At 41.9% G+C, this 27,004-nt stretch overlaps 1 protein-coding gene across 1 annotated transcript in view; it reads left to right on the top strand.

The window, feature by feature from the left end:
• LOC311495063 (metabotropic glutamate receptor 8-like) overlaps window positions 1–27,004 on the top strand; it is a 121,605-nt gene that overhangs the window by 81,877 nt on the left and 12,724 nt on the right. The window contains exons 6-8 of the mRNA XM_084554374.1: window positions 1,190–1,390; window positions 16,789–16,928; window positions 17,412–18,347. Of these exons, the coding sequence (XP_084410500.1) occupies window positions 1,190–1,390; window positions 16,789–16,928; window positions 17,412–18,347 (1,277 nt within the window). The remainder of the gene's footprint in view (window positions 1–1,189; window positions 1,391–16,788; window positions 16,929–17,411; window positions 18,348–27,004) is intronic.

The following is a 27,004-nucleotide window of genomic DNA, read 5'->3' on the forward strand; positions in this document are numbered from 1 at the left end:
GTTTAAAATTATATGTATAATCATTACAACCACCAATATAATGTAGTTTTTGCACTAAACAGTTGCTTTCCCTTGCTTTTTCACTCGGAGCTGAAGTATTACGAGAGTATTATGGGAGAAAACACTGCATTCAGGCACCATTTGAATTTCTGCGATCGAACATGTGCATTCTTTAAATATTGAGGAGTCGCTCATAATCTGCAGTTGGCCGTACATCTCCTGCGTGCCCCAGCTCTTTGACATACTCTTCTCTCTGCTCGCCGTTTGAGGCTCATTCATTACTGTCCTACAGACGTGTAATCAGTCTTTACTGCCGGAGCAATGTCTCCCCTCAGACAGATCCCTGCCGCCTGCCCGCTATTAAAATTAAATTGGATTTCATTTCTAAGCTCCTATTAATTCAGAAAAGTCTTGTCGGTTGATGGAGAGTTCAGTCCAGCAGTTAGTTGCGTCCTCTTCTCCTCTTTCTGATGGGGGTGTGTGTGATTGCAGAGCACCATGGCTCTAATAGCAGTAATTAATTTTTTGGAAGAGCTTTGCAGAGCTTCCAAATAAAATATGGTGATGTCTTCTCCACTCTGTTATTCAATCACAGATAATGAGATTGAATGAGTGTATTTTTTATGTTAATTGGTTTGTTATAGGAAATGTGTCTCACTTCATATTCGCATAATCCCATGATTCCTGTGATTTACACTCTGCCTGGCGGCAAGGACGAGCTCCATAACCTTTGGGTTCAAAAAGAAAATAAAATGCAGAGAGACGGGAAGAGATCAACTCAGATGGAAATCAAGTCAAGTTAGTTTAACTGGTTTTGTCTGTGTTACTTTCTGAATGTTTGGTGCAGTCTTTCATATTTTTCCAGAACATAGCATTTCTGGAACATTTCAGGAAGCGAAATTATACTTTTATCAAAGAACTGAACCATTTCAATTTTGAGCAGCATCCCATAGATGTTGCAACCATCTATAAAGCTGACAACAATCTGGACAGGCAGGACACTCAGCTGTTCTGGTGTTCCTATTATTTCACACCATCTTCCTCTGCAGATTGGTTGGACCATTTGAGACAGGACTTCTTGTGCTGTTTGAAATCTTTTGGAAGCAGCCAGCGTTGTTCTGAGAGGGTCCACAGTAGACCCCCTAGTGGTTAGATTAACTTTCATAACCCCTATCCTTGTATGTTCCAGGGCTGGAGAAAGTTGGCCGTGACTCCACCTATGAACAAGAGGGGAAGGTGCAGTTTGTGATGGATGCCGTTTACGCCATGGCCCACGCTCTGCACCACATGCACCGCGAGCTCTGTGCGGGTTACCCCGGCCTATGCCCACGCATGGCCAACATCGATGGCAAGGAACTGCTGGCCCACATCCGTGCAGTCAACTTCAACGGTAAGAACTTCTGCTGGGTGACTGAATGGGCCGTCAGCATCAACACTACACAGTTCAACACAAACACAACTCAGTCTCAAGAGTTTACACAAATTCTATTATCTGACACTGTAGCAGTAACTCTCAACAGTAAGGCTGCTGCAGAAGAAGAAGTGATAGTTCTTTGTTTTTCTTCTTGGAGTTTCTTCTTGTTCTTGGAGTTTATGCTGGCTCCATGTCCTCACTGTACAGCATGTGCACAGAATTCTATTTGCTTTGACATTCATCAAGGCTTTATAAGAACATTCGCTGTCTGGTTGTGTGTTCGGGAAGGAGGCGGAAAAGGAAGTGAGTGGGTCAGGGTTCCCGAAGACCTGTGAGTCATTCATCAACAAGTAGCCTCGCACAGTTAGTGTGGTGGCAGACCTTGACGTTTCAGATCCTGAGAGTCCTTAAGTGAGTCTGAGATCAACCAATAACATTAAGCACTGTGACGATGAAGCATGAGATGGAAAAAAAAAACATGATAAAACCCTGTTAGTCATCCTGACCTTCATTCCACAGGCAAAGATCAGTGTCTTTTGTCATAATCTGATTACTTCATTTTCGGATTTACCTGCATTTCATCAACACCTAGTAGGATGACACATCCATTCAATCCTCCTCCTCCTACTCCTCCTCCTCCTCCTCTCTATTCTCTTCTTCTTCATTTCCCTCTCATCCTCATCACCGTGGTGTGAGGACTACTTGTCATGGTGGGCCTAAAGGCGAGTGGAAGCCTTTGTCAGCAGGAAGTGCGAATGCTGATCCCATCATCAGGGAATCCTACACTCATTATTAAACGCCAAATATGGTCTCTGGGTTTGATTTGCTCCCGTTTCCCGATTCATTATTCTCAACTCAGTGGGAGCTGCCGTAGTCGGATGAGCTGTCTGCTTTTACGCAACTTTAATAATCACACAACTTAAATACTGGCTGTGAAGTACTATGTGTACACTTAAATGGTCATTTTACACATCCACGTTTACTAATGAAAAGTGCGTGTTCATCATCTATCAGTAAGAATAGTTTTGTTCTCCCAAAGTTAATATCTGAGATCTGGGAACAAAAACATTTATTTTATATTGAGAAGTCACTTTTTTATGCTTTGCTTTGCTGCTGCCCAAAGTAAATACAATACTGACTGGTTCCCAAGGCCCACTATATATTTTCCAAAACTGGGAAGTGTCTGTATTTTTTAAGGAGTACATATGGAGGACTGGATTAACCTGTTAAGGGGCCTTGGATCCAGTCCTCCTGAAACAATATTTAATATGCCATTGTGTGTGGTAAATGGATCAATTACAAATGCATTGAGGAATATGTTATTCGTGAGGGAATAAATTAAAATTAAAAATGTCTTGACACTAGAGCTGGGCAGACGGCTCCTACACAATACAGGACCAGAAAATTAGCTACTAATGCCTGACTCACCCTAGCGGATATGGTGTTGTAGTTGTTTGTATCACATCCATGTAACTAATAATTATTACTGAGCACAAATACTTACAAGACAGAGACAAAACAGTTTGTACAGAACACAACAAGAGAAAGAAAAGACGTTGCTAATTTGGTACTTTGTGTATTCTTAGATTATGATAATAGTCATGGCTGACCCACCAGAGCCTTTCCAAAACAGCCACAAGACCCTGAGGAGAGAGCCTGTTTATTGGGGAACTGTCAGTCTCGATGTTGTAGGATGTAGAGAAATAGGGAAGATAGTGGGCTGGCCCCACTGCATGATTTACAGTACTTGCCTGTTTTGCCTGAGTGGTGATCTCGCCATCGTCGTGTGGCCTGACAACACCACATCCAACTGAGACCTCAGATAAAAAAGTTTGAATTAGCGGCACGTGGTCATGTTCAGTGTCTGCAAGCCTACAGTTTACATCTATTAACAGTGTTGGCATTCTTCATAAACTGTCATTGAATCAGCTGAACCACTTATAATACTTAACACAGCGCACTTTATATACTGTTGTTATAAGGGGTTTGGTAATGCTGTCAGAGATTTATTCAGAAGCTTTATTCACACTTTACCAAAATGTCTAGCACAACATCCTGCAGCAGCTCAACTTTCTGTTGGATTTGAACAGTGACCATCACTTGTTTACCATCTGGAGAATGAACCAAATGAACCCTAGAACCCTAACCCTGCAACTCTTTAACATCAATTGCTTGGATCATCTCCATATCAGGCTGAAAGTCTACTGCAGTACCAAAAACATTACTTATGTGGACATTCTCTTAACTCTTCATAATAGAGCTGAGAATGTTGTATCGGACTGTCTTAATCCAAATTACACAGAGTCTGCTCTGCTATCAGTGAACAGTGATCTTGCTGTACAATCAAGTAAAATCTTCTGTCAGGTGACATCAGCCCTAACTATGTGGTATGAAAAAATCCTGTCCTGACTAGCGATAGAGGTAATTGTGTGTATGCATCTCACTTTGCACAATTATCATACATGTTTGCTATTACTTGGTAGTAGACGATAAACTGGACATAATACCTTTGACTGGTCCCTGTCCCTATCCCTGTCAGGCAGATCCTTTTTACTAATCATTTTATTACAGATGATTAACTTGACTTTATTTTTTTATTTAACTAAGATACAGTTGGATGTAACCCCCTGAGTGTATTCAAAAATAAGATGTTTATTGACAATTTGTACTTACAACTCCTTGATAAGATTATTTCAAAGGTCTACTTAAGCAAAATGTACCATGCAGGACAGCCCCACAGGTGGGGAGAATGTGAATTGAATAGTGTAATGTGCAATCACTTTGCTTTAACAGGTTATATAGTACTAGCAGTGCTTCCTCACCCACATTCCACGGCAACCAAGCAGAACTAATCTCGGAAAGTTAATCCATTTTGATGTCACATGTCTTGAAGCAAATTTGCGTCTCAGACTGAACATGTGCTTCCTTGATTCAGTGCCTTAATTTTTTTTTTATGACAATTATTTATAAAGGTTTGTAGTTGCCATATTAAAGATAGTCGACATTTCACTGATTTCAGGATGTGCCCTAAAACTGCAATCAAGCCACTTTAAAAAATGTATCTGGATGCATCTGTACAACGACAGGCTTGTATAAAACCTGACATTTGTTAGAAAATGACCGTAGACAACTCAGCAATTTCCTGGCACTAAATAAATACACTGACACTTTCCAGTCTGCGTTTAGGCCCGATGCGGCACAGAGATTGCTCTTGTCAGTGTCCTGAATGACATTATTCTCAGAATGGACATTTTAAGGTTTTATATTACATTAACACCGATGACATGCGACTATAGATGAAGTTATCAAATGAACACAGTCCTACAGACTATAGACAGAAACTGTAACTGGGTGTTCCAAAATGTTCTGCTGTTAAATGTGGTCATTGTTTTGACTTTGAAATGAAGGAAATCTTAAAGTCTCTGCTCACTTCTGCATCAAAATCTTTAGATTTGGTGGCATTCTAGATTCAGACCTGAATCTCAGAAGTCACCTGAAAAATATCACAAAGATTTGAGAGTCGATGTCAGAACCGGTTTTAGAGAAACCTGTGTATGCTTTTATCTTTAACAGGTTGGACTACTGCTACCAGCTGTTGACAGGTCTGTATAAGACAGCAACCAGCCAGCTTCAGCTGAGCCAGGTTGCCAGCTTGTCACTGAATCAACTTTAAAGTCCCTCTGGTTATCTGTGAATTACTGGACAGCTGAAGTCCAAGATAATTATCACATCTTCTGACCCTGTGCAAAAACTTGCTCACCTGTCTGGATGACTGGTTCAGGAACATGGTGAAACTGCCTCTAGCTTTTATGCTGCACTTTGGCAGAATAGCTCAGACAGAAACAATGCAGGCTAAATTAAATTAAATTCAAGTCCTACATGTTTTTTTACTCATCGTTTAAAGATTTAAAAGTTTAATTTGTTTTGATTATAAGTTTTACTATTTTTAATGTTTTTATTTTTTGTGCATTTGCTTTTTTTTCTTAAATTGTCCTGCCTTGATGAGTGCTTCATCAGTTGTTGCTTACTTCACTTCACTACTCCACTACTGTGCAATACATTAGGCCCAAGCTAATGCTATCTGCAATACAAGCTCATGGTTGTGTCTTATACTTTTGCATTCAAATACTGTATCTAATATTAACCTTCTCACTCTGGTTAAAAATCATAGTAAAAGTAGTTTGCAAGCCAAAAAAGCGTGGGAACCCCTGGGCACCCCCCTAACAGAAGTTTATTTTTTTTCCCCCTCATTCATTTCTGATCATCACGGTTTATTGCCATGGTTGGCTTCCCTTTATGACTCTGTGAGGAGAATTTCTCTCATTTAAAGCGGAAAATTAAAACATGCATTCCAAGCACGTTCCTCAGTTTCTTCACTTGTTTTCTTCTCTTCAAGGTCAAAGTGTTTGTTTACAGCTTACAGGAACCATCTGAACACAATTGCAAAAACCCAACACCCTCCTAGATCTCAGTTGTTGACACATGAATTATTATTTTTTACATACAAAAAGAAACAATAGAGAAGAAATAATCTCCAATTAAAAAAACAGTTTTCAAAATATTTGTTATTCTTTTTAGATATGTATACCACAAATTTTAAAATGTAACTGGGAACATTTGTGAACCTCAACTGGAGAAGGAATCAGATCAGAAAATGGGCATGGGTTGTCTATAAAATCAGTCTGACTGGACCTGTTTGTTTGTTTGTTTAATTTCATTTTTCTAGTCATGTCACCAGGTTTCCGGTCTCAGCTATTGATTAATAATCAAGATAGATGTCTTATGTCTACAAGACAGTACCATTATAAAAATAATGAGGAACAAGTGAAAGTCTACAGCCAGACTTGAAACGGCCACACTGAGATTCATGGTTGGCGTCTATGTGAGAGACATATCTCTGGGTCTCTCTGCATTTACTGAGAGAAACATCTTAGTAGTGCATTTCTCTCAGAAAGAAAGTTTGTGTCTGTAGATATGGAATGGTACAGTCCAACAATATGCAAGACATGTCGAATGAAAAATCTTTCACTCAGGCTAAAACAGTTGATCTCATCTAAAGATGAGTTATGAGCTTCACTGACAAGAGACAACAACAAAGAGGCAAGACTTAGGGATTAAAAAATGTTGAGTTTCTACACCCAGAGGCTGTTTGTTAAATTAAGAGAAACTACAAACGATCTTAGCCTGGTGTAGCCAAACTCATTTCTTATCGGAACATCAGTCTGTTAACACACTATTGGGATTTCATTATGGGGCATGTTTCAGGGTTTCAACCGATAAAGAGGGAAAAAAAAGAAAAAGAAAGACAAACAAATGCAACCTCACGGCCCTCAGGCAATGTGTGTGACTTACTCTTCTGTCCATCACTATATAAAACTTGCCTAAATGATTCAATTGGCCTGGCAGCACAATCAGTTCCCAATGGAGCGACTCCAGACCAACTGTCCGTCACAGCATATTTGTGGGCGGGGAAAGTTTGGGCTTGCTTCCATGCTACAAATGATCCAGCAAACTGAAGCAAGTAATGCAAGGTGAAAATTCACTTTGCTTTCCACCTGCTCTATTAGTTCTGGCAATATTAGCTGGAATCAGCTCAGAATAAGAGTTTCAAGTTTTATGTCACTAAATCTATATAAAACCAATCAACAGATAAATCCATTCCTCTGTAAGCATAAAATCCTCTTCTTTATTCTTCTCTCTGGTATAGTTGTCTTCCACTCCACTGTAATCCTGCTGTGAATTGTAATACTTCAGACTGGAGATCCTCCCATATGTCTCGCTCCTCTCCTCGGCTTGTCCCCTCACTCCCAGACTCCTACTTTCGGATAGGAGATTGAATTTGAATAATTTTCCTGTATATCTGCTCAGCACAGCGAGATATAGGACGCAAATCTAAAACAGAGGGAGGAGGAGATAGAGCAGACTTTGAGTTCTCATCTCTGTGTCGGGCCTGATGGATGTGAAGAGCTGCTGGATGTTATTTCTGCAGGAGGAAGAGAGACATTAAACATTGAATCAGTGGTGAATTTCACCCGCGGGGCCACAACAGTAAATCTGTGCTCAGTGAAAGCCGTGTGAAAGGATGCATGGCGTGACTTTTAAACATTAAACAGTTTGTTACTTCAGTTGGTGAATTAAAGAAAATGAGGACAGAAACAGGAAACATGTCACAGTCTGGAAGATTAGTTTGTCATTTTTTCAGATTAAAGCCCAGAGGAGAAATCTTCACTGAGGTTCAGAATGTATTCATTCTAACTCAGTCTTTCAGCCGTGTGACATATCCTGCTATTTCCACTTAGCTTATCACCCTCTTGGAGGTTTTCGCTCTAAGATTTGAGCAGATGGAATGGAATATACTCCATGCGAGGAAGTGAACATACATCTGTGACGGCAAGAACAAATGCGCCACCCTGGTGAAAATACTCACTGTGTGCAATAATGCACCAACAGAGACAATGGACCGAAGTCCTCAAAGAGGTGATATAAGACGGTTGACACTTCTTTGACTGTTCCAAAACATGACATCCATAGAGAAATGGTTACTGACGTGCTTACTGTCCCGAAGAAAGAAAACAGCAAACGAGACTATTGAGTGGCACAAAACCCAAATGAAGGGACAGCTTTCTTTGTTGCTTCATGCTATAAGGAGCCCCCAGTTTGCACTTGCACTAGTGTTTTATTTTTTCATGTGACACTTGACTCATGTGCAACAATGCTTGAAACTGATTGGATAGGTCAGAGCATTTTCCTTTTATGTACTCGCCCTTGCGTAAATCATGCTCCCAGCTGAACTGAGCTCTGTTATTGAATTTTAGTTTTTTTACAGGTGAGTGGAAAGCCAGTCAGTAAAGGTGGCAGAAAAGGGTGGGGCTCAGTGCCGGGAAGAAGGGCATGTCACAGTATTTAGAAATTTTATTTGGAGCACTTGTTACTTGTCACTCACTTTTCTTGCCTTTAGCCCACTCAGTGACAGGAACGCCACCACTGCTGCCATAAAACACACACACAAAGGGAATTAAGATAAAGAACACAAAACCCTGCCTCCTCCTTTGCTGATTTTGTCTCAGAATTAACATGTTGGTTTTGATTCATTTATACCTTGTTTGTTGTCTCCAAAGTTTTCTAATTAATGTATGTTTAGACCCTCAGGCAGGCGTTACAGAGCGCTGTATGCCAAAACCACCCGCCACAAAGACAGTTTCTTCCCCCGGGTTGTCGCTCTGACAGACTCTGAGCAGTCCCAGAGTGTGAGACCATTCACATGAACAATAACAATAACTCTGCATTAATTGTATATACTCACTATATAAACTCCTGGATCGCTGTATATATCTGTACTTATCCTTTATTTTAAAATTTTTTCATTTTATGTACAGATTGAGATTTATTTAAAGATTTTATCAAAGTTCTGTGTTTTTTGTACAAGAGAAACATCCAGATGGCAGTTAGCATGTCATTTATGAAGTATTTTCTCAAAAATGGTATTTGGTTCCAGCTTCTCTAGGGCATGGCTTCTTGTTTCTGTTTTATGTCACTGCAAGTTGAATGGTCTTTGGCTGTGCACATCTAAGTTCTGCCCCTAAACTGATCAAACCAAATTGAATATGACAATGAGTTAGACTGCAGCAACCTCTATGCAGATCCTGAGTGCTGCAGCAGCACACGTGCATCGCAAATGCATCCTGGCTGAGCGGCATGTGTGTGTGGTTTGTGCTTGATTGAGCTTTTTCTTATTACGACCGACACACACACAATCACACACTGACACGCATGTCAGACTGTGTTTGGGGCTTTCCTGTGTAATCTGTGAACAGCATGCTCGGTTAAACATTCACATACATCAAACGTTGACATAAATCAAACTCGAGCTGCTTCTCTGTTTTTTATGCTTCACTGCCCTGAACGCGGGACAGTAGGGTTACCCATAATTCCGTGTATGAAATGCAGCAAATCCAGGATGAAGGGGCGCTCCTTGGCTGTGGCAGCCGGGAGGCTAATCGGCAAATCAGCCGTGTGCTCCTCGCTCCGTGTGCTTATTTTTAGAGGAGCGTCAGGAGGCTAATCGAGACACTTTTGCTAATGTTAGCACTCACTGTGATAAAGCCATCTGCATGAGGTCTTTGTAGTAATGTCCTGTTTGAACACGTTTAGCAGAGCGAGGGATGGCGGCGGGTGAGGAAGGAGGGGGAGGACAGCAGGGAGATTCCCTCCTGATTCATTTGGACAGCGAATGCTTACTAAGAGGCGATAAAAGCTTGTTGTTGCCATTTTAAGGGGGATGCTGCCTGACTGGCCTTGCGGAGGTAGAGGAAGAGAAACCCTTTACAGTCAGATCAGTGGTCGAGTGAGGACGGGAGGGAGGAGGGGAGGGTCAGATACCGTACGCGAGTGAAGTGATGAATATGTGAAGAGCTTACTCCTGCTGTGACCTCCCGTCTAATATGCACCTTTTAATAAACTGTTGAACAAAGCCAGAAGAGAAAACAGCCAAAGAGATCTTTTCATCCTAACTGCCAGGCTCCCTTTAAAGCTTTTAAACATTCTATATCTTGTTTGTTTAACAGTAACCAGAACTGTAGAAGACACATACCCCAAAAGGCCAACTGGACTTCTGGAGTTTCTTGAATACATTTCACCATCCATCCAAGTAGCTTCTTCAGTTCTAAAAGACGGGTGGGAGGCATGTGGATGTTGTCCACCTGAAATTCGCATGACTAGTGTCTGTTAACGAGCAGCTACTTACCTGTAATTTGTGTGAATTGGATGAAACGTCTTGGAGGCAGATGTTAAGAATGTGTGGCCTCCCTAAAATCATCTGTCTTCTCTGGCTAACATGTAGAGGTGGACAGCTGAATCCTGGCAATACTTTTGCATTTTTGCACACAAGATAGATCTTCTCAGTGCATTGGGGCCTCATCCTTGATGGTCTCAGGTGTCATTGGGTGTTTTGGGTCTGGAACACCATCTCCCAAGTGAGTTGTTGCAGTGATAGCAGATAATGTGCCATCATACACTGCCTCCACAGTAGGTTACATTAGCAGCCTCTAAGAGCCTCTCAGCAACATGATCCAAGGATCCTCTTTAAGAGCAAATTGTGAGATGTATTTTTCGTGCCCTACTTGTGTAGGTTTGCCAGGCTTGGCAGACTTTAACAAGGAAAACGATTTGGATGCAAGAGCAGTAGGTTTAAATACAACAAATAAGAAGAAAGCAGCTCAAATAAAATGAATAGATAAATAAAAATTATTATTATTATTTTTTTTTTTTTGCCAAACTGACATAGAATTCAATTCAGCTGAATTCAGTTTATTTATATAGCATCAATAACAATACAAATCGTCTCAAGACGCTTTACAAAACCCGGCCTGAAACCCCCAGAGCAAGCCTGAAGGTGACAGTGGCAAGGAAAAACTCCCTTTTAACAGGAAGAAACCTTGAGCAGAACCCAGCTCATATGGAGGGACCCATCTGCCTAAGGCCAGCCGGGGAATGAGATAAACATACAACTGTCATAGATACATATATCTGACTAAAGCGTACATGTGGAATCTGATGATGATACAAATACAAGATATAGCTGATGGTGTTATATGGCAGTTTAAGAATGAATATAAATAAAGCTGTTAGACACAGCAGTTGTTCTAACACAGGTGAGTTAGCTGCTATAATTATTGAATATAAGAGGATGATGCATTCAGGTAGGTTGATGAGGACCAGGACCATAGATGTAGTATGGAGCTCCACATATCAGAAACACACAACTCCAGACCAGAGACACTCACAAGAAGAAGGAGGAGGAGAGGAGGGGGGGAGGAGGGGAGAGCTGAATGAAATAATCAGTTTAGTGAGACTTACACTTAAGGTAACAAAAAGCACTGTAGAGTGAGACAGGGTAAGACAAATAATCCAAAGAGAGGTCAAAACACAGAGAACAAGGGGACACAGGGAAGGGACCACAAGTGCAATATCCTGGGAAGAGCACAGATGTACTGGTGAAGAGGGAGTCAGGATGAAATATATACTGACAATAATGAGGGAACATGACACACGTGAGACCAATTAGAGAGGAGCACAATCACAGAGGAGGGAACAGGGGGACAAAGACACAGGGCAGGGGACAAAGACACAGGGCAAGGGACCATTTCAAAATAAAACAGGAAATGTGGTAAACCAAACATGGTGACAGAGGAAGACAGAGAAAACAGAACAAGAAGAGAAAATGTTCAGAAGTCAATGCCATGTCACATTTTTTAAATATGCACTGGAACTGGTACCTGGTGGTGTCTTTAGCTACTTTTCATGGTCAGTAGTTAGCAGTACTGCCTGATTTCTCAAATTCTCAATGGGTGACTTGCAAAGAGAGTGTTGAACTCTACATGTGGAGTAGGGCTGCCACAAAATGTCCCGCAGGTTCAGAATTTCAGTTTCAAAGTTTATACTGCTGAAAAATTCTTCCTCTGCAAAATTACAGCCTATTGTGAGCAACCATAATTGGAATCTTTGAATTAGCAGGTGTCAACTTTTCTTCAATTAGGTTGTGCTCCAATGTAAGCTTTTTATTTATTTATGTTACTTGGATTTAATTATGGAGCGTGTTTCAACCGATACAGAGAAAGAAATAACTCTGGAAGCAATTGGATAGTCCTGTAACCAATCTGAAACATTTTGTTGTCAACAAATTCAACTCTGTGACTCTCAGATTACCTATACCACTACATTGCTGTTACTCTTCTTCAATCAAATATATATGATTTTGTTGTGCCAGCAGATCTTTGATTTGATAGCTGATGAAAAGGACACGTGCAAAATCAGAGCAACGTTGCAGAACTACAAGCGGAGCGAATGTGCAAAAAGGCAGAATGTGCAGAATGCGTTCAGACGAATTAACACACAGATGAATGGAGGAGCTGACAGGCTGCAGCTGGAACTGTTCGATAAAACTCAGAGACCTTGCCGCGCTGTGCTTCCTGGCAGGGCACTGAAGATCTGCTCGTGTCGAATCCATTCAGGTCGAACACAGGGATTAATGGAGTATCAGGTCTGTTTCTGCTTTGACCTGATGACAAACTGCTGCAGAGTATTGACAACCTGACAGTTAAAGTCTTCCGTGTAAAGTCCGTCCGAAAACCTTGGTTGAGTATTTCTTGTGTAGATGGGCTCATTGTAAAACAATTACAAAGTACAGGTGAAGAAAATTGAAGAGGGAAGGATGGTTGTTCTAGGTGGTTCTCATAAAGAAGCTTTTTATCACCTCTGTCAGCTGTGTTTTTGTTACACATATTTATTTTGTTGCCTGATCTGGGGCCAAACTATGGCTTTGTGCATTATTTAGAAAAGATGATGGATCCCAATTCTGACTCATTCTGCCCAAATGATAACAAGACCTAACTCAAGGCAGTACCTGATGTAAAGAGTCTATCTCAGGGCGAACACAGAGAGACAGACAAGCATTCACACAAACACTCACGGCCAATTTAGAATCACCAATGAACCTAACACGCATGTCTTTGGACGGTGGGAGGAAGCTGGAGTACCAGGAGAGAACCCACGCAGACACAGGGAGAACATGTAAACTCCACACAGAAAGACCCCAGTCAACCAATGGATTTGAACCCGGAAACCTTCTTGCTATGAGGCATCAGTGCCAACCACCACAGAGAGACCCTGCTGATAGAAACACTGAGAATGATTTAGACAGCACACATGCTGTAGGAACCGGGCTCAACTACACTTCACTGTAACTGGCTGGTTCAAACTACCCCTCGACTCTGCTTGTGTTGAAAATGATTGTCTGGAGCTTTTCTCTGATTTGAGCAGCTTATTTCTTGGGCAGAACAGCATACGTACTGGTCAGTGATGGGTTGAGGCAGCTCAAACACAGGTGTTTAAAAAAATCTATCCAATAGTTATCCAATGTTTCTGATTAGATGTACAGAAAACACAGGCACTGCCCTAGGAATCCACCAGCTTTATGTCATAATTTAGTACTATGGCCCTAACTGAAACCTGCTAAAAGTTGCTCAAAGTTAAGTGGAATAACAAAAATTGTTAAAAGTTACATCTCCCCTTTAAAGACGACTTGATTATCAACAGAAGGTGATGCTGTTTCAGTGTGTTAATGGGAGATACTTTTATTTTTTTTTTTACAATGGATCTAATTTAACACCGTTTCTTAAGGAGCAGAGATGCTTGAAGGGAGGTTTAGTTATGGATTTAGCTCCATAGGTTCTTTATGGCCTGAAGCCATTTGGAATGACATTCTTCATGCAGATAAAGTTTGGTTTGAGCCCAACATTAGACATGGCCTAAATAGACCCGAGGATGTGGACATGAAGATCCTGAACTGACCCGAACAGGGCGAGGATCCTGTTTTTCTTTTTGTGTGTCAATCTGGCCATTTGGATGTTTCTTCCAGAGGTATATCTATTGGCATGGACACTAGCCTGGATCAGGCCATCTAAGATTCTGGGTCAGGGCTGAATTACAGACCTCTGGTTGCACTGACATCAACATCTTAATCCTAGTGTCGCCTTACTTAGCAGTTACTGTAGTAAAGGAGTTGTTTAAATTTCAGCGAGCTAATATATGTGTAAACTTGGTGGTATGGCTCTTTAAAAAGACTTTATCATGCATTTTAATGTAATGTCTATTTTTTATTCTACAGAGCTGCAGCATGTGTCACATCAGAGCTATCATGATTACGATGTATGGAAATAATGTGGAACGAGGATGTTAATTCTGTATCAACACCGATTCTCTGAAGTGAAGTGAAGTGAAACGAAGCGAGGGATAGAAAGGAGGAGAAATGAAGGAGGAGGTAGTGACGGTTTGCGGGGGGGGGGGGGTTGCTACATCCTGAGGCAAGCTTTGGTGATTCATCTCCACACTGATGTGATTTGCGCTGCTTTTATCCATACTGAAGAAAGAAATCGGGGCAGGATTGAATCAAACCGGCGCCCACTCACTTCATTATGAATCTGTTTCCTTTTTTTGTCGTTGTTGTTGTTCTACTCTTTAGCTGCAATCTGCTGCTCTTCCTCACGGCTTCAGCAGTTTCAAATGAAAGTACCTCAAGTCCAAGACTACTGATGTAAAATTTTCCCTGTAGCGGGGAATGCAGCGATACTGCATCCAGCAACACCGTGAATGCAGCAGCGTGGGATTAACTGGTCTTCTGGATGTTTTTGTGTTGTTCAAATATGCTGCGATCCAACATTTGGATTTAAAAACTGTGTTACAAAATAAATACATGCCCTTTATTAACAACATTGTGCTGGATTTTATGTGTAAACAGATCGTAAACCTTAATTTATTATTTTTTTATTATATATTTGATTATTGAAAAATTCACATATTGGATTTTTCAGTTTATTACAGGAGGAGAGGATGACATTTTAAAGAATTGGAGTATTTCTATGTCTTTAAACATGGTAAATGCTTTGCTGCGAGCATTTTGCAGACACATTTATTGTCAACACTTTGCAGCTTTCCTGGTATGCTAAAATAATTATATTACTCCAAGTAATCCAAGGTATATTACATTGCCTATCAAATATTTTTATAATATTTATCTATACGCATATTTTAGTAGGACAGAAACACACTTTTTAGAATTGGAGGCACCCTCTGTGAAGATGATGTTGATGGTGTTTAAACTATAACAATGAAGGCTTTTAGAAGAGCCCTTTAGCTCTTAAGCCCCTAGCTCTTTTTTCTAGTTTCCATCTGAAAAAGAAATCCCCAACTTCCGTCAGTTACAGCTCCACAACTGTAAGGCCAACGTGAACAACACTGGGCTCTGTGTCACATCTGAGAGAATATTTAAATGCAGTAAGTCTGCTTGTCGTCACTTCTATGCCACGGTGAGATTTGAAAACACCTTCTTTTTACTTATGCCTAACTTAAATTTAAATAATTTACAGCCTTATGACATGGAGACAAGTAAACACTGATGTTGCTGAACCTGTTCTTATCCTCAGATGCAACGCTACAAATGGGGCGGCTGTGACTCAGTAGGGAAGAGCGGGTTGTCCACGAATTGTTAAGATATATCCAGGGCTTAAAGTATTTCGGCATCGTGCCGGATCTCCGAACTAATATTACTAGCGAATCATAAGTAGGGTGGGGGCGGGTCCCGGAAAATCTTAATTGAGATCCAGCTGCAGTTGATGCTGCGTTCATGACTTGGGGATAAAACGACCTCTGAGTTGTGAAAAATTAATTGAACAGCGTCAAACTCGGAAATAACAGGTCGGAAATTACACGCATATCGTCTTTTTCCAAAATAAGCATAAATTGCTGCTGCATATGTTTTGTGTTCAGCAAATAGTGACACTATCCCAAACTTATTTTTTCTCCTCCGAGTTAATCTGTAGCTTGAACGCTGATTTATCGGTTACTTCCGAGTTGTCTTGAACGCAGCAGACACAACGCAGTAGTCGAAAGATGGAGAATAAATTCATGAAGCCAGGGGAAGACGTCCTGACTCCTGACTGATAAAGAACTTAAAAATAAATGGCGCTGGGCGTGGACAGAAGAAAGGGACAGAGACGGCAAAGGTGGCAGAAATTATGAGAGCCATGTGCTTGTTTTTGTGTGTTGTGCTCGAAGAAGCTAATTTACACTACTAAAAAAAAACACTACTAAAAAAGTTCTACGGCGTCACGAAGGAGACCCCGGTCACAGAACAGCTGTTCACGCATTCAACACACAAGTCGTTTGCCGAGAACAACATCCACAGCTGACGCACCGGCGACAATGACCGATCGTGTTTGTGACTTGAAAATACGTGTGTGCTCGTTCATTCATTCATTCAGAACGTAGCCTACATTGAAGATCGCTCGACCGCTTGTTGATCGGTATAAAAAGTAGCTGTTGATAAAAATGGGACCAAATATGTTTCAATTTGGATTATACAGAGTTTTGATTATCCAGTTGGGTGTGTTTTTTTATTTTATTTTTAATTTTGTAAATTTAATGTGCACAAATGTAATTTTGGTAGCCTCACAACCTCAGAGCAGACAAAGTTGTGCGCACCCCCTGCGGACCCCAGGTTGGGAACCACTGGCTTAAAGGACCTCCTCAGAAAGAACAGCCTGCTCCTTTCCCGTAGATGACCTCTGTGTTGAATGACCTGTCCAGTCCGCCTGAGTAAACCATCTAAATTAGAGCATTGGTTGTAGCAGTTTTGCTGAGTATTGTAGACTGCCTATGGTGTAAAACGTTGTCATTCAGTAATCTTATCCAACTCAGTATTATTGTAACCATGATGACAATGATTATCTGTTTTCACCCGAACTCTGTACTTGTCAGGGTATTTGTTTATCGTGCATCTCATGTTTTCTCGAGGTAATTTCTGTGTTGTGTTTTTCCAGGAAGTGCAGGGACTCCGGTCACCTTCAATGAGAACGGCGATGCTCCTGGACGCTACGACATCTTCCAGTATCAGATTAACAACAGATCGACTGCAGAGTACAAGGTCATCGGGCACTGGACCAATCAACTGCATCTAAATGTAAGAACCTTGCGATTTTGAAAAAATGTTTAAAATCCAGCATTTTCAGGGTCATTCATGAGCATAACCTCTTTTTGTTGAGCAAACCTAAAAGAGCTAGAAATGCGTCGAGTGAGAGAAAATGTTGACCCAAGGTCCACTTACCTGCTTGGTGTGGTGCTTTAACCTATATGTCATGGTCTCTGAGTCTACCTTTGACGTACTACCTTGCAAGCAGCAGCTCAGCAGACATCAGTCCTCTTTAGAAAGCCTGGGACCATGGAAAATATGTGCATATACTGCAGGTAAAACATTGACTATGACTAAGTAAGTTATACAAGAAACCGTTAAAACAATATAACACATTCACAATTAGCCAACACTCACAACTCAGGTATCCATACCTTTTGGTCTCAAGCCTTCCTCTCTGAACTGTGGTTTCAAACTATTTAACGCAGCTGTTGAGGATTAGTTGACCAAGTTGTTCCTCATCTTTCTGCATAGATTGAGGCGCTCCAGTGGACTTCAGGGGACTTCTCCCTACCGACCTCAGTTTGCAGCTTTCCATGTCGCACCGGCGAGAGGAAAAAGGTGGTGAAGGGTGTCTCATGTTGCTGGCACTGTGAGCGCTGTGAGGGATACCACTTCCAGGCCAGCGAGTTCACCTGCGAGCTCTGCCCCTATGAAAAGCGACCCAACCAGAACCGCACTGGATGCCAGCCGATCCCCATCATCAAGCTGGAGTGGCACTCACCCTGGGCGCTGGTGCCCGTCTTCATCTCCGTGCTGGGCATCATCGCCACGACTTTTGTCATTGTCACTTTCGTGCGCTACAACGACACGCCCATTGTGCGTGCCTCGGGCAGGGAGATGAGCTACGTCTTGCTGACAGGCATCTTCCTGTGTTACATCATCACCTTCCCCATGATTGCTGCACCTGATGTCGTCGTCTGCTCCTTCCGTCGCATCTTCCTAGGCCTTGGCATGTGCTTCAGTAATGCTGCACTGCTCACCAAGACCAACCGCATCCACCGCATCTTCGAGCAGGGCAAGAAGGCAGTGACGGCACCTCGCTTCATCTCACCAGCCTCCCAACTTGTCATCACCTTCTCACTCATCTCGGTTCAGCTGCTGGGCGTCCTCGTGTGGTTTGCTGCCGACCCACCGCACACTTTTGTGGACTATGGTGAACAGCGCACACAGGATCCTGAGAATGCTCGCGGTGTCCTCAAGTGTGACATCTCTGACCTGTCCCTCATCTGCTCCTTGGGATACAGCATCCTCTTGATGGTCACATGCACTGTTTATGCCATCAAGACACGCGGTGTGCCAGAGACCTTCAACGAGGCCAAACCCATTGGATTTACTATGTACACGACCTGCATTATCTGGCTCGCCTTCATTCCCATCTTCTTTGGCACAGCACAGTCGGCAGAGCGGGTGAGTGCACTTCTGATAAATAATGTACTGTCATGTTTTATGAAACATTTAGTTAGAGTTAAATGGAAAACACATCTTCCTGCAGCACTTACACATATTCTTACACAAACTGTATGTATTTGTTTGGCACAGACAACTCCCAAATTCCCAGACTACAGAATAATGCAATTTTGCTTTTTAGTCTCCCTTATTTTTTTCTAATTTGTTTTCATGTAATTCTTGATAGATATGACAGCTATGGATACATTGCTAATGTAGCTAGTACACCACAACTGTTTATATGTTGTTAGCTGGAGGTTGGAGTGAAGTACTCAAGTGAAGTAGTAATACAGTTCAAAGCTCAAGGATAGATCCAGCAGTACAGCCAGCAGTAACTACATAATCATCAAACATACTATAATACAGTAATACAGCCATAACAGCAAAATATGTGCCATCAAAATTCATAGCTATTTCTTCAATAACAGATCCTTAATACCAAACAGAACTATACTCATGCAGCTTTTCATTTCTATCAGCAGGCAGTGGCTGTCAGTGTTGCAGTGTTGGCAGATATCAGTTCTAATGACCTAGTGATAATAAGCTTTGTGAGTAGGTTAAAAACTAAAATGAGAATGAGAGCCCTGTAAGTATGGTATTTACAGTATGTACTTGATGCTTGTATAATGCTATCGGCATGACCCTTGAATAACAATAACAGTGAGTGCAGGATTTCATTACGTGGTGTGTTTCACTAGATTTAGAGAAAGAATTACCGCTGCACACAGTTGGATAGTCCTACAACCAATCAGAGCCATTTAGTTGTAACGACCACATGACCACATCTCTGTTACTCTTCTGTCCATCACCACATAAAGGCCATCCAAAATCTTTGTTTGACCCGGCAGATCTTTGCCAGAGCATAATCAGTCCCCAACAGAGTGACACCAGATCAAATTTTCTCCATAAAAAGCAGGGGAGGTCAGACTGCCTTCCAGGCAAGGTTAGAGCATGATATTGTTGTAGCTCAATTTTGGATGGAAAAAAGATGGACTGTAAACTTAACTCTTACTGGTTAAAACTCAGATACCATGTCATCCAGGAAGAGCTTCACTCCTTGGATCTTCCTGTCCAGGAAATGGGACTTCTAGTGTAATCTGGACGAACCCCAGGAACAAACAGCTAACAGTGTGCTATGTCTTGGGTTACTAGTAGCAGCAATGGGCATACTATGTGTAGCATCTTACTTCAGAACAGAAAAATACTAATCAGTCCATTCTTTAACTTACTTTATACATACTTACTGGGCAGAAGCACTGACAAAACCATCCAAATAGTTTGGATACTGGATTTCTTGAAAAGAGAATAATGCAATGCTTCATAAACAAGGATGGGACTTTAAAGTGCTGTCCCCAGAGCTAAAACTAATAGGTCATTATCCCTACTGTTCAAGTAAACTCAAAATTAAACTGTCTCATTTTCTGCCTCTACACGTGTTAACTGCAGAAGACGTTTCATTTGTGAAGCAATTGTCTGTACAAACCAGATTAACGGTTCAATTCGGACTGACTGATTGATGATTGATTAGTTTCTGATCACCACAGGCACAGCCCAGCCTGCTCTGCAGCCTCTTGACACAAAACTAATTAGAGTGGAATTAAATTTAGCACATTCAGACAACAGCTTTTGGGTTGAGTTTGCTGTAAGGGAGCCTGCCAGATGGAGGATTTTGCTCATTATCATGTCTGTGGGGAGATCTGGAGGACAGGTGGAGCGATTCACTGAGACTTCGTCTAAATGTAGTTTATCAGTCTTTTTCTGCTGCTACTGTTTAGTCATTGAGAATGTAGAGAGTTGTTAATCAGATAAGTGAAAGATTTAACACACCATATCTTTAAAACGCTGTTAAAAGAATACTCAATAAAATCAATATTGGAATCTTGGCCTACCATCCATTGAAATGTATAATAATTATATCATTATTAATTTATCAAAAACCAACCAAACAAACAAACAAACAAAAGAATATAGACCACCTTTTGTGACCTTAAGGCCTTGCAGTAGGTACTTTGTAAACTCATATAAATTAAAGAATATTTTACTATTGTATATATCTATCCAAGAAAAATCAGTACTGTGAGTTGCAAAACTATATCTTATATTAGATATTTTCTGTATGTGGTGATATCGCCTTCTGCATCAATAACAGCAACTTAATGTTTCCAGTTGTCTACAGTGGCTTGGAGGACTTTCCACTGTATTTACTTTTATTTATGTAATATTGTATTGAGAAGATGAAATCCCTTTGATAAACATATGATGCCACTTACATTCATTAATACAGACGAAGAAACTCTACAAGTCCAGTTGCCTTTCTTTTAACGTTTTTGGATTTACCACCTGAATGACTGAGAACTTTCCTTGACCATGAGATGTAGTTGAAAGCTACAAAAGTCTAAGTGGACCAGCTGCATAACTGAAATGTTGAGGTTTTGTCTAACAAGGTCCAGACCTAATTTTTACTCAGAGATATGACTGATGCAGCAGATTCAGACTGAATGCTCGGACTTGAATGAAGATTACGTCACCGTCCCTGAACAGATATACGTGTCACATTAAACAGTCAGCCGCTTCTCCCTGAGGTTTCAGAGAACAAAAATCTTCAGGTTTTTCAGAAGTAATGCAGTCAAAAGAAGAATACAGGTTACCATGCCATACCAGGACTGCCTACTCCGGGTCGGGGAGGAGGTCCTGCCTCAAGTGGAGGAGTTCAAGTATCTCGGGGTCTTGTTCACGAGTGAGGGTAGGAGGGAGCGGGAGATTGACAGGCGGATCGGGGCGGCATCTGCAGTGATGCGGATGCTTAACCGGTCTGTCGTGGTGAAGAGAGAGCTAAGCCGAAAGGCGAAGCTCTCAATTTACCGGTCGATCTACGTCCCAATCCTCACCTACGGTCATGAACTTTGGGTAATGACCGAAAGAATAAGATCGCGAATACAAGCGGCCGAAATGAGTTTCCTTCGCAGGGTGGCCGGGCTCAGCCTTAGAGATAGGGTAAGGAGCTCGGACATACGGGAGGAGCTCAGAGTAGAGCCGCTGCTCCTCCACGTCGAGAGGAGCCAGTTGAGATGGCTAGGGCATCTGGTAAGGATGCCTCCCGGACGCCTCCCTGGAGAGGTGTTTCGGGCATGTCCCACCGGAAGGAGACCTCGGGGCCGACCTAGGACACGATGGAGGGATTATATCTCTCGTCTGGCCTGGGAACGCCTGGGGGTTCCTCCGGAGGAGCTGGCTGAAGTGGCTGGGGAGAGGGCTGTCTGGGTTTCCCTGCTGAAGCTGCTGCCCCCGCGACCCGGACCCGGATAAGCGGGAGAAGACGAGACGAGACGAGACCATGCCATGCCACCCAGATCAACAATGTCACAAAAACATTTAAAACATTTAAACATCTGAGGTGGTTCTTTCACTGAAACCCTTCTGCTGCATTGATGTGAAACAACTTTAAAACATCTTTGTAAGGCAGTACTGTAGAGGATGACAGGATGATTTGATAAAAAGTAAAAACTTTACTCTTCCAGTAAAAAATACTGGAAGAGTTAAAGTTAAGGAATAGAATTAAACACAAACTGGTATACATTTTCGACACTGCCTTGATTGACTTGACTGAAAATCTGAACGTTGTTAGTTTAATACAGTATAAGAACTGAAAGTAGTTTTGATGGACACTGACAACTAAAGATTTAGTTTAAGCCCAAACACTGAAACTTAAATTGCCAGTTGACATAGAATTGAAGAGATGTTGAGAATTTAAGTGGTGAGCACTGAAGGATTTTTTGAAAGTGTAATTTCTGTATCTTCAGAAATGACACAGTAAATGCATCGGGAAATATGTTTAAAACCGACAAAGATGTCAAAGTTTAGCCCTGAAAGCAGTTCAGTCAGGAGATACTCTGGTCTAAGTGAAGAAGAAAAGATTGTATTTAATAACATGCACAATAGAAAAATGTCTTTGGAGATTAGTCCCATCATAGATTTGATGGGGAGGAGTTAGGGCTGTGTTTCGTATAAGAACTTCTCCTTGAGTCTAGAGACTAGTGGTGATGAGAAAAAGAGAACGCTGGATGAGATGAGGAGGGGACTCTGGTAAACTCAACCTTTCCTGTGTAAGTGAATACTGGATTTAATTTGAAATAAATTTGACAGCAAGCCTGACTGATTTAGATCGAGGCCAAATCTGAATGGTTAAACAGGAAACTTTCACAGTCAGCTGATTACATTCATTCATTAATTTTCTGTAACCCCTTGGGTTGTCAGGGGGGCTGGAGCCCATCCCAGCTGTCATTGAGTGAGAGGAGGGGTACACCCTGAACAGTTCTCCAGTCTATCGCAGGGCTAACACAGAGAGACAGACAACCATTGACACTCACACCTACGGCCGATTTAGAATTCACTTCAGTTTAGTTCAATTCAATTTTATTTATGTAGCGTCAATAACAATACAAATCGTCTCAAGACGCTTTACAAAACCTGGCCTGAAACCCCCAGAGCAAGCCGAAGGTGATGGTGGCAAGGGAAAAACTCCCTTTTAACAGGAAGAAACCTTGAGCAGCAGGAGGAACGAGATAAACATACATCTGACTAAAGCGTACATGTGGAATCATGTAACTGTTAATCCAGCCTGGAATTAACAGTTACATGACTGCTGTGTGAGGGCCACACATCAGTTAACATGCTATATAGTAATAGCACACAATAGAATCACCAATGAACCTAACCAGCATGTCTTTGGACAGTGGGAGGAAGCCGGAGTACCTGGAGAGAACCCACGCAGACACAGGGAGAACATGCAAACTCCACACAGAAAGGCCCAGTCGGCCAATGGATTCAAACCCAGAACCTTACAACATGGGGAAAAAAGAGAGACAGTGAGAGAAGGGCTGTAAAAGCTAGTCTTTCTGACTGAACTTACACTGAGCTTCATTTGTAGAACACTTGACATTATTGTCATCCAGAAATCCAAAAGTGCACAAATTATTGAACCTTCCATATTTAAACCTGATAGTAACATGTGATCTGTAAGAATTCAACCCATGGCTACCAAATACCAGCATATTTAGAATTTCCATGAATTACTCAGAAAAGAGGAAACTACCCTGAAAGTCAGACAAGAGATGGTCAGTTTGTTTGTTTAGCAGAAGTCCAACATAAGAAAAGGTTGTAGTTTTTATTAAAGCTAAATGTCAACAGTCAGAAAATAGACGGCATTTATGGCAGCGAATACACAGATGGTCAAAGGTCAGCATATTTTTGTTCATTTAGTGAAGAATTGGTGGCGTTGATCGATTGTCTGCTTGTCAAAGGTTGAAGCTGTTCAGGATCACTGTCAGTTGAAAGAAAATGTGGATCCCAGTTATTTGTTGTTGATTCACGTGGTTTTCATTGTGAATGACACGGGATGTTAGTTCTTGTTACTTTGTCTGTCCACCTTTCATGCTTACAGACTGCCAATACTCCACTTCTGAAATATCCACTTTTTACACTCTTTATTTATTTATTCCACAATCCTCAACAGCTCAGCCTCAGCAGCAAAGTTTAACGCCATAGTGCTAAATGTCCACTTTGGAGACAAATCATTTCCTGGAGTTTCATCATCCTCATTTTTCCTGACATACAGCGAGTGCAGAAGTGAAGGTAAAAACAGCATCATATTGCCAACAAGGACTCAAGTTACTGCACTCTGCTCATCTGCTTTGAGACTGAGCATCAATACTTTCTTCATTCTGATAAGACGTAGCATGAACTGACAGATGTATATTAGCTCTGACAGCAGTAACTTGTGTCTTATGAGTTAGGCTAACTGGAGACTGATGTTGAGGCAAGCACTCCTTCTCTTCCCTCACATCAAACTCTAACAGCACAGATTTAGTCATTTCATGCCTTTAGGCACCGAGGTCTCCATTGTGCTGTATTCTCGCCTGTTCACCAGACATAGTTCCAAGTATCAAATAAGTTATTGATTTCCATAAGTGCAGTTATTTACCTTCCTTGGCAACATGTTTTCTACATGAACTGCTTGACAGACTTGCCGGTAATGGAAAGGAACTAACATTTTTATTCAAATTCAGCATTTAAATGTCGTATTTTACTGTTTCCACCCTGGCGCTCTCTGTACTGGGACCGTGTTCAGTCTGTTAGGAAAACACCTTTAAATGGTTTAATCCTGGTGCATTCAATGAAGGGACTCACTCATACGCCAAGGAATAAAACTGAGTGAGCACTGTTGCACTTCATTTCTTTTGCATCAATTCTGGCATAGCTGCAGTTGAGAAATTTTTAGCAATCACTATTGAATACATCTACATTGATGCTACTTACTTCAGTCTGGTCTGAGTAAGATGTCGTCAGGTGATGTCCAACTATCACGGGGCATTTCGACCCTAAACCACAATGCCCTGCAGGTTGGCGGGTCAGCAGTGGTGGCCAGTCACTGCCCATCCCCTCCTGGCCCCCAGCTCAACACCTCCTTCCTATTCCAGAGTCAACAAGATGCTCTTTCTGCTGCCTCCCCTAACCTACGGACAGCTGCCGTCATCTCCCTTCCTGCTATTCCCAGAGCTGTGAGCATCTTCCACACAGACTGTGCCGGGAAACCCCTGCAACTGATCTCAACTGGGAATAGCCAGGTCTGCCATCCTTTGTCCCTGCACTGCTCAACGAGGTCCTGATACTTTGAGGCTTTCCTCTCATTGGCCTCCTTGCATCCGTCTTCCCACGGGACTGTCAGTTCGATGAGGATGATCTTCTTTGCCTCCTTAGACCATATAACCAAGTCAGGCCTCCATGATGTTTGCCTCCTCCAAGAGACACAATCTTGGAGGAGGCTCTTCTTGGTCTTCTTGTGGGCTGGTGGTTTTTCTGCTTCCCTGATGAAATGTATAGAAGGTGTTGGTCTCACATTGGTCTGACGCTTTTTCTGTTTCTCCCACTCCAAGATGTCGGCCAGTGCACAGAGAACCTTGTCATGGCGCCATCTGTATCTTCCCTGGCTGAGAGCTGTCTTGCAGCCCACCAGTATGTGCACCGTTGTTCCTCTCTTTCCAAATAGCCTGCACAGTGGGTCCTCCCTCATTCCCGTACTGTGGAGGTTCGTTGGTGATGGGAGAGTGTCGTACACCATGTTCAACGGCCCTAGACCATTTCTTCCTCCAGGTGTTGGACCTCGGCTTGGATCATGTCTCTCCTCTGCCTTGGGTCAGCTTTTCCCCACTGCTGGAAGTGGGTGGATCCGAGTCCTTGCCTCCCTGTGCAGGGGTTCCCGATGATGTCCTTCAGCTTCAGCGCGCTTTTGGCTTGTGTCACTGATGTGTCAGCTCCCCATATGCATCCTGATCTCATAGTGAGGCTGACCTTTTCATTGGTGGAGTCTTGGTACATCATTGCGACCCTGCACTTTGCAACCTTGAACTCTTCAACCACTGATGATAGGGGTAGTTGTAACTGTCCAGATCTGATGTATAGTCCTACTGACTTGAAGCTTGGTGGGATTCCGAGCCACTTGTGAAGATGCCTATGACGTTTCCATTGCCGTCATAGGCACTTCATAGATTGTCAGTAGCCACATGAGTCTTGGTAGCAGACTGGTGTCACTGACTTATTATAAGGCTGTCAAAAAATGTTCAGTATTCACTGGTGATGGGAGGCAAAGAAAATAAATAAAATAAGTGTCTCGTATCAACCCAAGGTAGTTTGTTAATGCCTCACAGTTCTGTGGAGCTTACGGATATAACAGTCCCATTCTCTGTAACTCCACTCCATCATATTTAAGACATTTTTTTTTACACCAAAGTGTTTAAATGTCTCTGACATATTAAATGGCCTGAAGTAGTATGTAATAAATCCATAAACAACTGTTGAGGTAACACATTCTTTGATTCTGAAATGAGCTAATTTTATTAATTCTATGTGTAGGCCTGGGGCAGTTTCCATGCAAGCAGCGCAGATATCACTAAGTCAAGAAATAGTCTGGTTCATAACCCCCAATAAAGTAGTGAATTGTCATACATAATAAATAAACATAATATAAGTTCTTAATTTATGAACTTCAGAGCTGCTGTTATGTGTAAGTTATTCATTTAACTAAGTTCATTGTTGAACTTGCAGTGGTGTTGAACTGAAACTGCATGACAAAGAATGTTCTAAATGCACTGAAATGTAATTTTCTTTGCACTGTGTCTGAACCCCACTCTATATTTATACCCACCAGTTTCTCTCCTGTGTGAGGGTCCCTTGGCAATCCCTCGTCACTCTCTCTCCATCTACAGCTTGCTGGTTTTGAGGGTGGTGTTGATTATGGTGCTGATGCTATACATAGTCATTACAGCCCTGAGCCTCGTCTCTTCAGTGCTGACTGTTGGGAGGGACTTAATGGAGGTCACCATTAAAACATCTTATTAAACACAGTTCTGAAAGAGAGCATGTATTGATCTTTGTCCATGCTGCAGATTTTCTTAGATACTAGAAGTTTTCCAGAGGTGGCGCTTGCCTAACCACAGGACTTTCCAGTCGATAAAGATGACGACGGAGAGCTCCTGTCGCCCCATTCAGTATAATTAACTCAACATACGCTCGTCTGCTGCTCTGTCATGTGCTCACCACATTTTGTATCTATTTGAGGAGTG

The sequence above is a fragment of the Chelon labrosus genome, assembly GCF_963514085.1.
Source record: "Chelon labrosus genome assembly, chromosome: 11".
Taxonomy (NCBI): Eukaryota; Metazoa; Chordata; class Actinopteri; order Mugiliformes; family Mugilidae; genus Chelon; species Chelon labrosus.